Source organism: Melozone crissalis, unplaced genomic scaffold, assembly GCF_028551555.1.
Source record: "Melozone crissalis strain CALT ecotype California unplaced genomic scaffold, PUWL_Pcris_2 ptg000108l_1, whole genome shotgun sequence".
Taxonomy (NCBI): domain Eukaryota; kingdom Metazoa; phylum Chordata; class Aves; order Passeriformes; family Passerellidae; genus Melozone; species Melozone crissalis.
The window spans coordinates 1,414,746-1,430,073 of record NW_026535885.1 but is presented as its reverse complement, the minus strand read 5'-3'; the positions used below and the strand labels follow the sequence as shown (position 1 = coordinate 1,430,073).

The following is a 15,328-nucleotide window of genomic DNA, read 5'->3' as shown; positions in this document are numbered from 1 at the left end:
TAGCCTAAGGCACTGCTTACTGCCTAGGCTTAGGGTTAGGAAACCAGAAAGCCCAGAGCTCCAGGCACACTGAAGTGGCCAAAGGGGAACCCAAAACTGCCCCAACACGCCTTCCACCATGGCTTTCTCCTCGGAATCAGCCTGGCCCGTGGTTGCAGCAGCAGCAGGGAGCCCTGGCAGGCCCTGGCTGTGTGGGCAGCCGCTCCGAAACGCGCCGTGCCCGCTCCCACGCAGCCCCGGCTGCCGGCGCCGCTCAGCCCGAGCAGCAGATGGTTCTCCGGGAGCTCCCGGAGCTGCTCTCGCCGTGAAGTTGAGGAGAAGTTCACCTGGAGCCCAACCAAGCACGGTGTCCTCCCTGGGATTTGCTGTGCTGGGCTGGGGGCACACGGGGGGACCCTGGGATGGGGGATGTGGGGTTCCTCGTGTTGCCAGCCCTGCTGCCAGCAAACCCCACGGGCAGCAGCTCCTTCCTGCCCCATCATCCCACCAGCACGTGTCACCGTCTGCCATGGCAGCACGGAGCCCACCAGCCCTGGCAGCCCAGGGAGTGTCCGGACACCCACAGAGCCCGAGGCTTCCCCAGCGACCCCAGCTCGGCTCCACAAACCCCCCTGGCACTGTGGCCTGGCTCTAAATTACTGGAATCGATCATAACCCATGCCAGGCACTCCGCATGGGCAGACGTGCCGTGATCCAAGTCCTCCCACGGACGCAGGATGCAGTGGCCGGGACTCCAGAGCAGCATCCTGAGCTCCACAGCCCTCGAACCCCTTTTCCAAGCAGCACCCAGCCATGCCAGGGCAGGGAGCAGCGCCCAGGAGGGAACCACACGCTCACCCCAAAGCACCAATTGTTGAACAATTGTCTGGTCCCAAAACCAGACAGAGGGGTGGCACTATGGGTGGCACTAAGGGTGGCACTACAGGTGTCTCCCCAAGCCTGCAGCAGCAGCACCCCCGGATGGCACCCAGGGATCCAGGACGGGCCCCGGGGATGCTCTCCCCACCCGCACCATGCGATGGCTCCGGGCCACCGGGAGCATCTCCCGGCACCTGCCCCGACGGCTGAACCGCGTCCCGGCTCCAGCCCCGGCATCCCTTACCTGTGCTGCGGCGCGGGCAGGTGCGCTCGGCGGGGCCGGTGCCGGTGCCGGTGCCGGTACCGGAGGGGCCGCGGTCCAGCCGCCGGCTCTGCCCGCGCCGCTCCCGCCCGTCTTGTAGCCGCGAGCCCCCCGCCCCCCCGGCGGCAGAGCTCGGCCATTGGCTGCGAGCGCTGTCAATCGGGCGGGAGGGGCCGCGGGCGGGGGTCGGGGTGGGATACTGGGGGGTACTGGGATGCTGGGAGGGGAATTGGGGCCGGGATGCTGGGTCAGGGGGATGTGGGCAGTGGGATCCTGCTGGCCCCTCACAGCCTGCCCTGGGGACACCGGGACACGCCGGGGGCTCGGCGCTTGGCACAGGCACAGAGGAGAGAGGGACGAGAAAACCACTTTGATCTCCAGAACCAAACGTGGAATGTTTCCATGGAGATCGCCGAGCGCTTTTCCCGGTGACCTTGGCATCCTGCTGCGATCCCGGGGACACTGGGCCCGTCCAGAGCTGCCCCTCTGCATCTGCTGGGCCTGGATGAAGTGTTTGGCCAGCCAGGGCTGCTCCCCATCCCATCCCATCCCATCCCATCCCATCCCATCCCATCCCACCCCATCCCCATCCCCATCCCACCCCATCCCCATCCCCATCCCATCCCATCCCATCCCATCCCATCCCATCCCCATCCCACCCCATCCCCATCCCCATCCCATCCCATCCCATCCCCATCCCATCCCATCCATCCATCCCATCCCATCCCCATCCCATCCCATCCCATCCCATCCCCATCCCATCCCATCCCATCCCATCCCCATCCCATTCCATCCATCCCATCCCATCCCCAGAGGTCTGTGGGGTGCCATGGGGTGCTCAGCCCCTCTCCAAGGCACCTGCCCTCAGGTGCACCCACCTTTTCTGCAGGGGGGGCTGCAGGAAGCAGCAGAAGCTGCCCCAGCTGCAGGTGGGACAGGGCTGGGTTACAAAACCCACAAATATTTGTGTGGGTTTTTTTGCAGCAGTGGGGCTGAAGGGCTTCATCCTCCCTCACCCTGGGGGCAGGAGGGCTGGGACCCCCCCAGGGCTGGATGTGCCATCCCTGTGCCATGTCCCTGGCCAGGAATGAGGCGATTCTGGGATTTTGGGTCACCCCACAGCCTCTGCTGGGCTCGGTGTGGCCCCAAAGCCTCTCCATGAGCGTCCCTGAGAGCTGGGGATGGGATTTGAGCCCCCCCGACCCCTCTGGCTGTTCTGGGATGTGGAGAAGACACCAATTAGCAGCTCTGCAAACCGCCCGTGCCCGGGCTGCTCGGGGGGACTGAAAAATTAATGAGGGTTTAATTGAAGCTGCTCAGGCTGCCAGGGCTGAGAGCTTGAGAAGGGGGAGCTGAAGGGGCTGGGAGAGGCAGGGGAGCCCCAGGGATGCCCTTGGGATGAGGATCAGGGTGACGGTGTGGTCCTGGGGTGTCCCTTTTGGGGTCCTGACACCCCAAGCCGTGGTGTGGGGGTCATGGAGGGCTGACCACACCGGCACAGCGCCCAAATTTGGGCACCCCAAAACCTGCGTGAGCCCAGCTTCGAACGGGATATTGGCCCTGGGTTTGCAGAGGGGACAGCAGGGTGCGTGTGTGGGGACACAGCTGTGCAGTTCAGCCGCAGCTTTTCCCTCCCCACTCCTGCAGCCGCATCCCCCAGCACCCACCCCGGGGCTCTGAGCTGCCAGGGCGCTGCCGAGCCCTGAAAACCTCCAAAGCCTCCGAAGCCTCCCGATGCAAAGGGCTGCAGCTTCCCCCAGCGGCTGCGGGCGGCAGCAGCACGGCCCGGGGGCTGGGCCCCATGGGGGAGACCCCGCAGCCCCCTCTGCCTCGGGCTGTTTGTGGGGTCAGGCCCCCAGAAACCGCGGGGGGCTTGGGGAGCAGGAATCGCGGGTGTTTATCCCAGTGATTGCCCCAGAATCCCGACAGTTCCTGTCCCCAGCGTCACCCAGCGGTGACACTGCCACTGATCGGGGCACTGCCAGCCCCGCTGAGACCCCCCCAAGCACAAAATCCCCTCTAAAGGAGTGAGGAGCTGCTGTCACCCACCCCATGGCCCTGAGGGACAGCTCTGGGTGCCACTGGGCAAGCTGGACCCGGGGTGACCCCAACACTGGGGGTGCCTCTTGATGTCCGCACTGCCATGCCCAGCGAAAAGGGGGGAGTTGGGGTAGAAAAGCAGAAATAGCCAAATTTGGGGGTTCCTTTCCTCCTGAGGGAGCAGCTCTGTGCTGGTTTCTGCCCCCCCAAACCCTTTCTGCCCCGTCCTGGGGGAGCTGATGAGGCACAGAGAGCGCTGCCTGCCCCAAACGGGGGTCCTGGCACCGGGATCGGGCTTGTCCTCGCTGTGGCGGCACCAAGAGGGGTCGGTGGCACCAAGCGGGTTCGGTGCTTGTCCCCGTCCCCAGAGACGGAACCGGGGCACGCAGTGCCACCCATCGGCTGGGGCAGAGCAAAGGAATATTTGGAATATTTGGAATATTTGGAATATTTGGAATATTTGGAATATTTGGAATATTTGGAATATTTGGAATATTTGAATATTTTCTCTCCCCCTGCTGTGAGCTGGGGCTGGCTCTGATGTGGGGCGACCCTCTCGATGTCCCCCAAACCCAAACGGGAGCCGCACCCCGACCCCTCTCCCCGCCAGGCCGCAGCGCTCTGCCGGCCGGCACGCAGCGGGTTAAACCTCCCCGTCTCGCTCACACTTGAGACGTCACCGTCACCAGTGGCGTGGGGGGGCCGGGGGGCTATGGTGGTCTTTGTGGTGCATTCGGCGGCAGCTGGCGCAGGGCGGCTCACGCACGCACGGGCGGGCGCCTCGTCCCGCACCCCGCGCTCCGCAGCATCCCCGCGCTCCCGACCGCCGCCTGCCCACGCCGCGGGCTGCCACGGCCACGGTGAGCGCGGGGACAGGGCTGCAGCAGGCCCGGGGACAGCGCAGGGCGGGGGGATGTCCCCGGGGACCCCGCTGGCAGCGGCGCCTCTCCGCGCTGGGCACCCCCGGCAGCGGGGATGGAGGGGTGGGCGATGCCGGGGTGGGGATGCCGGGCTGGGGTGGGCGATGCCGGGGTGGGGTGGGCGATGCCGGGGTGCGTTCGCCCCACCCGGGGTTGCCGCAGCCCCGCGGGGTCCCCGGTGGGTGCTGCGGCTCGGTCCGGGCTGGCAGCCCTGCGGTAATTGCGCGGCTCAGCCGCAGCCGCAGCCGGGCACGGAGGAGCTCCCGCAGCCCCCCAGCCCCACTCGAGGGGGGCTCAGCTCCCTCATCCCTCCGGACACCGCTCCCCAAGCGGGGGGACCCCAACTCCGCCCTGGCCCGGCTGATCCTGGGGTGGGATCCGGCCCCGCACCCCGATTCCTGGCATGAGCTGTGCCCCTCCATGGAAAATCCTTCGGGCACCGCTCGCCCGAGCCTGCGGCCGTGCCGGCAGCGGCCGGGGGGCTCGGGGGGCACCCGGGGGGCTGCGGGGAGCGGGGCAGAGCAAGGGGAAGGGGCAGGCAGCCCCCGGCCGGAGCTGCGGCGCTGCACCAGGCTGCGGTGCCCAGGGCGATGCTGCAAAGGGACACAGCCCCAAAGCGGTGACACTTTGGGGTGGCCGGAGCGCGGGGACATCGCTGCCCCTCCGGGCACTGCCCGCTCGGGGGAGGGATGCTCCTGCATGCGGGATTCGGTCCTGCCTGGAGCAGGAGCGCGGGTTGGCCCCATCGGCTGGGGTGTCCCCATGGAGGTGACACCGCCGTGGGTCCCCGTGGGGCGGGATGCTCGTGGGGAGCAGGGGAGGCGGCGCTGCGGGAACTGGAGCGGGGCTGGGGTGCAACGAGGCCACCGCAGCGAGGGACAGCAGCCGGGGCCGCCTCGGGTGTGGCTGGGGACAGGGAGCCGCCGCTCCCAGCCCTCCTGTGGCAGCGCGTTCCTCTCTGAGCGCTGCCGGTTTGGGGGTGACTCTCGCAGCGGATTTGGGGCGCACAGTTCCCCCAGTTCAGCAGTGGGCAGCCTGCACTGGGGGGAGCCCCTCGCCCTCCCCACAGCCCCCCTGGCAGGGATGTGCCGTGGCCCCCCGGGGGTTTAAGCACCTGGGACCGAGGAAAAGGGGTAAAACAGGGGCTGAACCCCAAGGGGAGCCCCCTTTACCCCAGCCCAAGGGGCTGCAGCAATCCCCAAACCAGCCCCTGGCACCAAATCCCTGCACCACGGCTCTTGGGTCACCCTGATGTGTCCCCACACCGGGTACCATCCATGCCCCCTCCCCGGGCACAGGCAGAGCTCAGCAGTGACAAATCCCAGCCCCGAGCTGCCCGTCAAGGACAACGGTGGCATGGGCATGAGGATGCCTGCACGCTGGTCACAGCCTGTGTGTGCCAGTGCCAGGTGCCAATCTCCCACCCCAGGGACCCCCCTGGCACCCCAGGGACCCTCTTGGCACCCCAGGGAACCCCCAGCACCCTTTAAAAACACCCCAGTGCTCAGCAGGATGAACCTCGGGGTCACTGCACCACAGCAGCTCTGGGTGTGTTTAGTGCACCCCGGTCACCCCAAAATCCAGCTGCATTTCAGGCTTGTGCAGCCCCAGTGCAAAGCCACCACTCGGTGGGCCTGGGAGGAGGAGGAGGAGGAGGAGGAGGAAGGCAGAGCCATCACTGTTGATGCCAAGGGTCTGTGCTGGGCTGGGGGGGCACAGCCCCATTCCGGGCACGAGGCCACCCCATCCCTCCCCTGCTGCTCCAGCATTCCCTCTCCCCTTCCCCGGCCTCATTAATTAAACCCCAGCGCTTAATTACAGCCTGCTGAGTGCTGTGGCTGCTTCCTGGTGCCTGCTGACACCGTGGGGGCAATCCTGACCCCCCCCCATCCCTGTAGGAAAGGTGGGGTGCAGGGAATTGTCTGCAGGATTTGGGTTGTGGCTCATCGGCGGCATAAAGGGATCGTCACACAGAGCTCAGGAAAGAGCAAACCCAGGCACTGGAGCTGGCAAAGTCATCCCTGGGGAACTTGGCCTCTCCGAGGAGGGATGGGGACAGATGGCTCCACTCTGGGGGTGTCCCCGAGCTGCTGGCAGGTCCCACAAGGGGTGAGGAGGGACGGGGATGCTCAGCCCGATGCCTGCTGAGCTCCTGGTAAAAAATATCCAAGGTAAATGAGGTGAAGGCTGGTGGCAGCATGAGATGGAGGGCAGATGCAGTGTCCCTCCTGGTCACACACCCACCCACGGGTCCCCAGGGCCCTGTGGGGTGCCCTGACCCCCCTGCCCTCTGCCCACAGCTCCTTGCTGGCCCATGAAGTGACCCGGGCGAGTGGCACAGCCCCTGCTCCTGCCGTAGCCACCGCTGCCACACCAGGCACTGAGGTAAGGACCCTCAGTGGGGTGGGTGGGATGCTCTGGTGCTGGCACCAGACCCCCAAACCGGGTCTGTGGGGCACAATTCCCATTGAGGGTCTTCCCCTGTCCATGGGGGATGCCCAGGCCCATAACCCAGGGGAATGGCATGACACCATGGGGGTCACCTGGGGCTGCCCCACATCCCTTGGGGATGCCAGGGCTGGGGAACTGGGGTGTCTCAGGGGTGGCAGCATGGCCAGAGGTGCCCCAGGAGCACAAGGCCCTCACCCCTCTTCCCTTCCCACCTCTGGAGCTCTCAGTAGGGCTGGGAGAGCTGTCACATTGGAGGGAATGCTCAGAGAGGAGTGCCCAGCCAGGGTGGGCACAAGGAGGTGCCAAGGTTGTGGCCCTGGGGGCTCAGGGGTGCCATGGTTGTGGCCCTGGGGACTTGGGGGTGCCGTGGTGGTGTCCCCTGGAGGCTCAGGGGTGTCATGGTGGTGTCCCCTGGGGGCTCAGGGGTTCTGGGGTGTCCGGCTGGTGGCACCGGTGCTGTTCCACTCTGTTCTGTTTCTCTCGCTCAGGTCTGCTGGCCATGGGCAACCTGATAAAGGTATTGGGCAAAGATTTAGAAAACTGTCCTCATTTTTTCCTGGATTTTGAAAGTAAGTCCCATGGGCAAGGTGGGCGTGGGGAGGGCTCCAGGGCTTCCACCGCAGCTGCTGTGCAGAGGATGGGGACAGGCACGGTGTCCCCGAGCAGCCCCGTGTCCCCAGGCGCTTTGGGGCCCTGAAAAAGCCTCCAAAATGGGGCAGGGAACTGGGACTCCATCCTCAGAGCGGGGCAGGTGTCCTGGCACAGTGGTGGGATGCAGGATGGAGCAGGAGCTGGCCCGAGAGCACCTCAAGCACACACCCAGTGCTGTGAGCTGATGGCACTGATGTCCCATCAGTGACAGTGCCAGGACAGGGACAGCCTGCGGGCTGGGGAAGGAGGAGAGAGTGATCCAGGAGGAGATGGAGATCCAGGAGGAGAGGGTGATCCAGGAGGAGAGAGAGATCCAGGAGGAGAGAGAGATCCAGGAGGAGAGAGAGATCCAGGAGGAGTGATCCAGGAGGAGAGGGTGATCCAGGAGGAGAGGGTGATCCAGGAGGAGATGGAGATCCAGGAGGAGATGGAGATCCAGGAGGAGAGAGAGATCCAGGAGGAGAGAGAGATCCAGGAGGAGATGGAGATCCAGGAGGAGAGGGTGATCCAGGAGGAGAGAGTGATCCAGGAGGAGATGGAGATCCAGGAGGAGAGGGTGATCCAGGAGGAGAGAGAGATCCAGGAGGAGAGAGAGATCCAGGAGGAGAGAGAGATCCAGGAGGAGTGATCCAGGAGGAGAGGGTGATCCAGGAGGAGAGAGAGATCCAGGAGGAGAGAGAGATCCAGGAGGAGATGGAGATCCAGGAGGAGTGATCCAGGAGGAGATGGAGATCCAGGAGGAGAGGGTGATCCAGGAGGAGAGAGAGATCCAGGAGGAGAGAGAGATCCAGGAGGAGATGGAGATCCAGGAGGAGTGATCCAGGAGGAGAGGGTGATCCAGGAGGAGAGGGTGATCCAGGAGGAGAGAGAGATCCAGGAGGAGAGAGAGATCCAGGAGGAGATGGAGATCCAGGAGGAGTGATCCAGGAGGACGGATTGGTGATCCAGGAGGAGAGGGTGATCCAGGAGGACGGATTGGTGATCCAGGAGGACGGATTGGTGATCCGTGCCACCTGCACTGCTGGGAAGGTCAGAGCGGTGGCTGCAGCCTGCACTGAGGGATGGGGAGCAGGGCCCCGCCTCAGCTTCCCTGGATCTGGGAAAGGACAGCTCTGGGCCCCCCAGGCTGGGCATAGGGAGATCCACGATGGATGCCAGGCTGGGCACAGCCCCAGGGCTCCCCTGGCTCCTGCAATTCCTCCAGGACACAGCTCAGAGCAGGAGTGAGAAGGGTGAATAGAGTGCAGTGGCATCTGACCCTGTCCCCAGCTCCATCCCCAGCGGATGCACAGCTCCCCACACCTCCTCTGACTCCAGCACCCCCCAAAACACCAAGGCTGGGGTCACACAGCCCCCCACTCCCACGGCGAGGAACCTTCCTGCTCCTCCTGGCTCCTTTGAGGCAGCACAACCTTCTCCTGCCTCCAGCACCCTCCAGAACCCCCGGCACAGTTCTGGGGGCTCCCCAGGACCCCTCTGCACTAGAGATGGGGTTTGGCTGTAGCCAAACTCCGGGGATTTCAGGGATTTCCCGGCGGCTTCTCCTCCCTTCACTCCTCCCTCTCCATCACCCATCCACAGCGCTCATCACCATCGGGGGGGAAGAGGCTGCACCGGGGCTGTGGGGTCACCCCCGGAGCCCCCCAAGCCCCCCGGAGCCCCCCAAGCCCCCCGGGAGCATTGGGGGGAGGACGGGGCTCCGGCCACCGCCGCTGCCCGCAGCCCAGCGCCTCTTCCCCGGGCTCCACCTCACCACCATGCTTTTGTTCCTCTTGTTTCTTCTCTTGCAGGTTTCACATGGGGAACCTTCTAAAAGTGTTGACTTATAACGAACTTGACCAAGGCCCTAATTTTTTCCTTGACTTTGAAAGTGAGATGGGATTTTTATTTTCCGGTTTTTCGTTCCGTACTTAATCCTGAGTTCCACATCCGCACCATTTTGAGTTCTTTGTCCCCATCGCATCGCGCTCATCCCAGACGTCCTCCCCAACCTTTGCCATCCGGGGGTGTCCCCGGGGAGGGGGGCCAGGCCTGTGGCCAGGGGTTTTCGCTCCTCACCTCTTTCCTGGGGCTCTTTGCAGCCTCTTGGGGCTGAGGGGACCCTTTGTGGTGAGCAGCGCCGCGGGCACAGGGCAGCCAGGACTCACCCTCACCCTATCCCCGCTCACGGCTTGGCTCGAGCTGGGGCAAGGAGAACGGAGCAGGGGCGAATCCGGCCAGGAAGGGCCGCAGGCTGGCCGGGGGTGCTGGCACCCCGCTCTGGCTCTGTCCTGGCCGGGCCCCGCTCAGAGCCCTCCGGGTTTCTCTCCCCGGGGCGCTGCCCTGCAGATGCGCAGCCCACGGAGGCCGAGACGGCGGTGTGGAACCAGGTGAACGCCGTGCTGGAGGAGGCGCAGACCATCCTGGCCGAGCTGCAGAGCTACACGGGCGCCGGGCAGGAGATCCGAGAGGTGGGTGCTGCTGTTCTGTGGAGATAATCAAAACTCCACAGTTTTTGTGAAAGTTGTAAAGTTGTTTGTGTTGCAGACATCTTTTATGGAAAATCCTTTCCTTAGGATTTTTCTTCCTGAGAAGCTGAGAGGCCCCAGGAACAAAATACAAACAATGATTATCTGCTGCTGTGGAATGCAACAGGTGGATCTGGGATTGGCCCATGCTGGTTGTTTCTAATTAATGGCCAGTCACAGTCAGCTGGCTCGGACAGAGAGCCGAGCCACAAACCTTTGTTATCATTCCTATTCTATTCTTAGCCAGCCTTCTGATGAAATCCTTTCTTCTATCCTTTTAGTATAGTTTTAATGTAATATATATCATAAAATAATAAATCAGCCTTCTGAAACATAGAGTCAGATCCTCATCTCTTCCCTCAACCTAAGACCCCTGTGAACACCATCCCAGGTATGTTTATTACAGCACTGGACGCATGTGGGAATCGTTCCCTTAAAATGACATGTGTACCTCTGGGAACTTCAGGTCCCTTTTTATCCCCCTCTCAAATACATATGCATACAATTTCACAATAGGTTCATACATATTCGTTTTTATGAATTTCATGTGACATTTGCTGCTAGTTCTTCTTTACCAGAAAGAATTCTTAGGTCAGGGTTGACCTGCTCTCACAGCAGTCAGAAGGGGATCACCTTCAGCTGGCCACACCATTGTTTTCCTGTTGTTCAGTAACTAAAGGATCTCAAAGCTTGCTTTCATTTCAATCTCACTTACAGTTTCTATATTCTCAAAATCTTCTAGCCAGACAATCACATTGATAAGGCTTTCCTGTTTCACCTTCCCCAACGCTCCCCTCGCAGGCCATCCAGAACCCCGGGGACCTGCGGCTGCAGGAGCGCGCCTGGAGCGCCGTGTGCCCCCTGGTCGCCAAGCTGAAACGCTTCTACGAGTTCTCCCTGCGCCTGGGTGAGTGCCTGAGCCCCCCTGCACCCCCTGGGAGGCCTGGCCATGGAGGGTGTGCTCAGCTGGGGATGCTGCGCCGTGCCTCAGTTTCCCCTCGGCCTGTGGGGGCCTTCACCAAGACCTCCAAGGTTGACGTGAGTGGTTTTGGGGTCACAGCTCTGTGGTGACAGCAGCTGTGATCCCTGGGCTGGAGGATGGGTGATCCCAGGGATCTCATGGTGCTCACTGGGGGCCTCAGGACGAGGGGAGGGACGGGGTGGAGGTGCAGAGGGGGACAGGGGTGCTCTGTCCCCAGAGAACGCCCTGCGGAGCCTGCTGGAGGCCCTCACCAGCCCGCCCTACGCCCCGACCCAGCACCTGGAGCGCGAGCAGGCCCTGGCCAAGCAGTTCGCCGAGATCCTGCACTTCACCCTCAGCTTCGACGAGCTCAAGGTGCCTCCCCGTGCGGGGTGACAGCGAGGGGGACCCCCACACTGGACCCTGCGAGTCCCTTGGCTCTCCTAACCGTGGTGTTGCCCCCTCAGATGACCAACCCCGCCATCCAGAACGACTTCAGCTACTACAGACGGACCATCAGCCGGAACCGCATCAACAACCTGCAGGTGGGAGGACTCTGCTGCTCCCCCGGCCTCCCCCAGGGGTTCACAGGGCTGGGGATGGCTTTGGGGGGGCCCAGCCACCCCAGTGACCCCCAGCACACCCCCCCAGCTGGATGCAGAGAGCGAGGTGAACAACGAGATGGCCAACAGGATGTCCCTGTTCTACGCCGAGGCCACCCCCATGCTGAAAACCCTCAGCAACGCCACCACCAAGTTCGTGTCAGAGGTGAGGGGGGCTGGGGGGACCCTCAGGGGGGGCAGAAACCCCCTCCAGCCACCACACACGGGGCAAACAGCAGCTGGGACCTGTTGGCTTTCAGAACAAGACCCTCCCCATCGAAGACACGACCGACTGCCTGAGCACCATGGCCTGCGTGTGCAGGGTGATGCTGGAGACGCCGTGAGTGCCCCGCTTTGGGGTTTGGGGGGGACACCTCGCTCCTGGGGTGCCCGTGCCACCCCTGCCAGGCTCAGGCAGCCTCTCTGCTCACCCAGGGAGTACCGGAGCCGCTTCACCAACACCGAGACGCTGCTCTTCTGCATGAGGGTGATGGTCGGCGTCATCATCCTCTACGACCACGTGCACCCCGTGGGGGCCTTCGCCAAGACATCTAAGATCGATGTGAGTGGTTTTGGGGTCACAGCTGGGGGGTCACGGCCATGTCACAGCAGCTGTGATCCCTGGGCTTGAGGATGGGGAGGAAGGGGGATCACAGGGGTCTCAGGGTGGTGGTGTTCACTGGGGCCTCAGGATGAGGGAAGAGAGAAGGATCTGACTCCACGTTCCAGAGGGCTGATTTATTATTTTATGATATATATTATATTATATTATATTATATTATATTATATTATATTGATATATATTTTATGATATATATTAATATACTATATACTATATACTATATTATATATTATATTTATATATTATATATTATATATTAAAACTATACTAAAAGAATAGAATAAAAGATTTCATCAGAAGGCTAGCAAGGAATAGAAAAAGAATGGAATGATAATAAAATCATTCCATCAGACAGTCCGGACAGCTGGACTGTGATTGGCCATTAATTAGAAACAACCACATGAGACCAATCACAGATCCACCTGTTGCATTTCACAGCAGCAGATAACCACTGTTTACATTTTGTTCCTGAGGCCTCTCAGCTTCTCAGGAGAAAAAATTCTTTCCTAAGGAAAGGATTTTTCATAAAATATGTCTGCGGCATCACAGCCCCTCTCTGATGGAGCTCTGATGGAGCCTTGCTCTGTGCCCCCTTTAGATGAAAGGCTGCATTAAAGTCCTGAAGGACCAACCCTCAACCAGCACCGAGGGGCTCCTGAACGCTCTGAGGTGAGGCGGGGGCTTGGGGACAGAGCCTGGGGAGTGGGGACAGCAGAGAGGGACCCTGCTGTGAGCTGTGTCCCCTCCCCACCCAGGTACACCACTCGGCACCTCAACGACGACACCACGTCCAAACAGATCCGGGCCCTGCTGCAGTGAGGGCGGCGTGGCCACCGGGGCCGCAGTCACCGTGTCACCCATGACCATACAGCTCATTTTGTACAGAGGGAAAAGGGACAGCGAGGAACGCACAGAAACGCTGAAAACAAATCAAACCGGGCCCGGGCTCCTGCCCCCCTCCCCAGCCCCTTCCCAGCCCCAAATCAGCGCCTGCTCCTGGACACGAGGTGTGGGTGACACCATGGGTGGCACCGTGGGGACACGGGACAGGGGCCAGGCAGGAGAGACCCGGGCAAGGGAATGCTGGTGGGGCTGGCAGCAGGGTGCCCATGGCACGGGGGCACCTTGGGCAGGGGGCAGCTGGTGCCCCTGTCCCCATGCTGGTCCCCAAGAGGAGGAGGAGGAAGAGGAGGAGAAGGAAGAAGTATCCCTGTGGATCTGCACTGACTCTGGAGGAAACGGCTCAGTCTCACCTGGTAGATTTTTAATACGAGCAATTAAATCCACACTCACCTCTTCTTTTCTACATTTTTTTTTTTTTGGGGGGGTGTGAAATAAAATGACATTTAATCTGTTCGAGGCTGCAGCCGTGTCCCCTCTCCGTGACACCCTGCGGGACAAATGCCACCTCTGACAGTGACCAGGAGGGACAAGAGCCCCAGCCCAGCCCTCTCCTTGCAGTTGCAGACTGGGAGCACTGGAGATGCTGCTGGAGACCGGTCCCGGGTGGCAGGGCCGGTGCCTTTGCCGGCAGATGGCCCTGTGACACCGCGACACGCAGCCCGGCTGGCCCCAGCCGTGCCAAACCAGCCCTGGGGCACCCACGTGTGCCAAACCAGCCCTGGGGCACCCATCCGTGCCAAGCCAGTCCTGGGGGCACCCATCCGTGCCAAACCAGCCCTGGGGGCACCCATCCGTGCCAAACCAGCCCCACTGGCCCCACCTGCGCCAAGCTAAACCTCCTGGCCCCACCCGTGCCAAGTCAGCCCCGGTGGTCTCATCTGTGCCAAACCAGCCCTGGGGGCACCCACCCGGCCTCGCACCCACAGCCCCCCGAGCTGGGGCTGTGTCACCCCTCAGGGGACCCTCAGGGTGGCTCGGATCGGTGCCCCGCGGTTTGGTGCCCCGCCAGCCCGCTCCTTCCCGCCGCCTTTCCCGCTTGGCACAGGGCAGGAACGGGCACCGTGCCCCTCCCTGTCCCTGGGGATGACAATGGGCACCCCACGGGTGACACCACAGCCCCAGAGCCTCCTGCGAGGCGGCTCTGCCTCAGTTTCCCCGCTGCCCCCTGTGTGTGCTGGGCAGCATCCCTGAGATGGAATTGCTCCACCATGGGAACCCCAAGCCTCCATGGACCCCTCCCCAGCCCCAGGGCTGCCCGGGGGCGACAGAGAGGAGGGGGGACAGCCCCCATCCCTTTGGGCAGTGGCATTTCCCGGGCTCGGTGCCAGGATCCTGCCGTGCCCAGCCGGGTTTGCCGCCAAAGGCACCGAGCTCCCGCGCAGGGCGGGACGGGGACACGGCTCTTGCACAACCACGGCCAACAGCTCCTTTTATTTTTAGCCTCTTGCAACATTTGGCTTTGCCACAGCCACCTGAAATGCTGCCAAGGCATGGATGGGCCACGGGCTCCCCAGCAGGGCCCTGCTGCCAGCTGTGCCTCAGTTTCCCCGTGAGTCCCTCTGACCCACTGTCCCTGTGGTGGCAGCGGTGCCAGCCAAGCCCTGCTGAGCCCAAAGGGACCCCGAGGGTCCCATTAAATCCCCCCACAGGACAAGGATCCCACCTGGGAGCTGAGGACACGGCTCTGTGGTGGCCGCAGCTGCTGCGTGTCTGCAGGAGCTGCTGTCCCCAAGTGACACCGTCCCCCAGACGGTGCCTGGCGTGTCCCAGGAGTGTCCCTGCAGTGTGGGAACGGGGCAGGACAGCGTCACCACGCAGGACTCTCCACCAGGATCCTTTAAAGCCACCAGAGGGTGAGGGCACAGACACCAGCTGGTCACCGGTGCTGGGAGAGGTGGCAGCTGTGTCCCAGTGTCCCTGTGCCGGCCAGCTCCTGGCACAGAGCCCATAACACCCCCCCTTGCTTGTGAGGGGAGGGATGAGGCCAAATTCGTGCCACATCCCAGCCCTGCCTGTCGCCAAGGTGGCACTTTCAGGGCAGAGCAGGTGGCACGTGCCACGCTGGCAAAGGGCAGCGCTGCACGGGTGAGAATTTCCCTGTGGGAGCATTTCAGAGCCAAAACCGGGTGAGAAAAGTGAACCCAAAGGGATGTACAACACCTTGATCATCAGAGCTCAGAGCTCTGGGGACAGTGCCACCCGTGTGGGCAGCAATCGGGGCTGGAGCCCTGGCAGGGGCTGCTGGAGGCAGCACACAGAGGATGCACATTAGGAGGTGATGCCCATGCAGGATTTGGGCTGCCACGGTGCCAGGGGAACCCCTGGATCTGCCTGTGCTCCTCCTGGCACCCAGCCCTGCCAGCACCGTGTCCAAATGCCAGTGTCCATCGAGGGGACAGCGCCAGGGACAGGCAGTGGCACCGGGATGGTGCCCGGCCAGCAAGGACACGCAGCTCCCCCTGCTCAGGCTCTCAGCTCCGTGCTCAGCCAGACCAGGGTGCCGAGGGCTTTAATTGATGGCGAGCCAAGCCACGCCGGGGCTGTTTTCTAA

General features: G+C 62.6%; 1 protein-coding gene across 2 annotated transcripts; it reads left to right on the top strand.

The window, feature by feature from the left end:
• Nucleotides 1-3,896: 3,896 nt before the first annotated feature.
• Nucleotides 3,897-13,230, top strand: LOC128947815 (CYFIP-related Rac1 interactor A-like). Of its 2 annotated transcripts, XM_054292284.1 has the most exons (12): nucleotides 3,897-4,020; nucleotides 6,381-6,465; nucleotides 7,020-7,100; nucleotides 9,511-9,632; nucleotides 10,491-10,596; nucleotides 10,889-11,025; nucleotides 11,118-11,195; nucleotides 11,302-11,418; nucleotides 11,513-11,592; nucleotides 11,688-11,814; nucleotides 12,473-12,543; nucleotides 12,630-13,230. In XM_054292284.1, the coding sequence occupies exons 3-12, from the start codon at nucleotides 7,031-7,033 to the stop codon at nucleotides 12,691-12,693; spliced, it is 972 nt and encodes a 323-aa protein (XP_054148259.1). In that variant the 5' UTR covers nucleotides 3,897-4,020; nucleotides 6,381-6,465; nucleotides 7,020-7,030; the 3' UTR covers nucleotides 12,694-13,230. The 2 variants fall into 2 exon arrangements, with proteins under 2 accessions (XP_054148259.1, XP_054148258.1); XM_054292283.1 differs by lacking the exons at nucleotides 3,897-4,020; nucleotides 6,381-6,465 and adding an exon at nucleotides 8,973-9,052 and having other exon boundaries at nucleotides 7,015-7,100.
• Nucleotides 13,231-15,328: the final 2,098 nt, after the last annotated feature.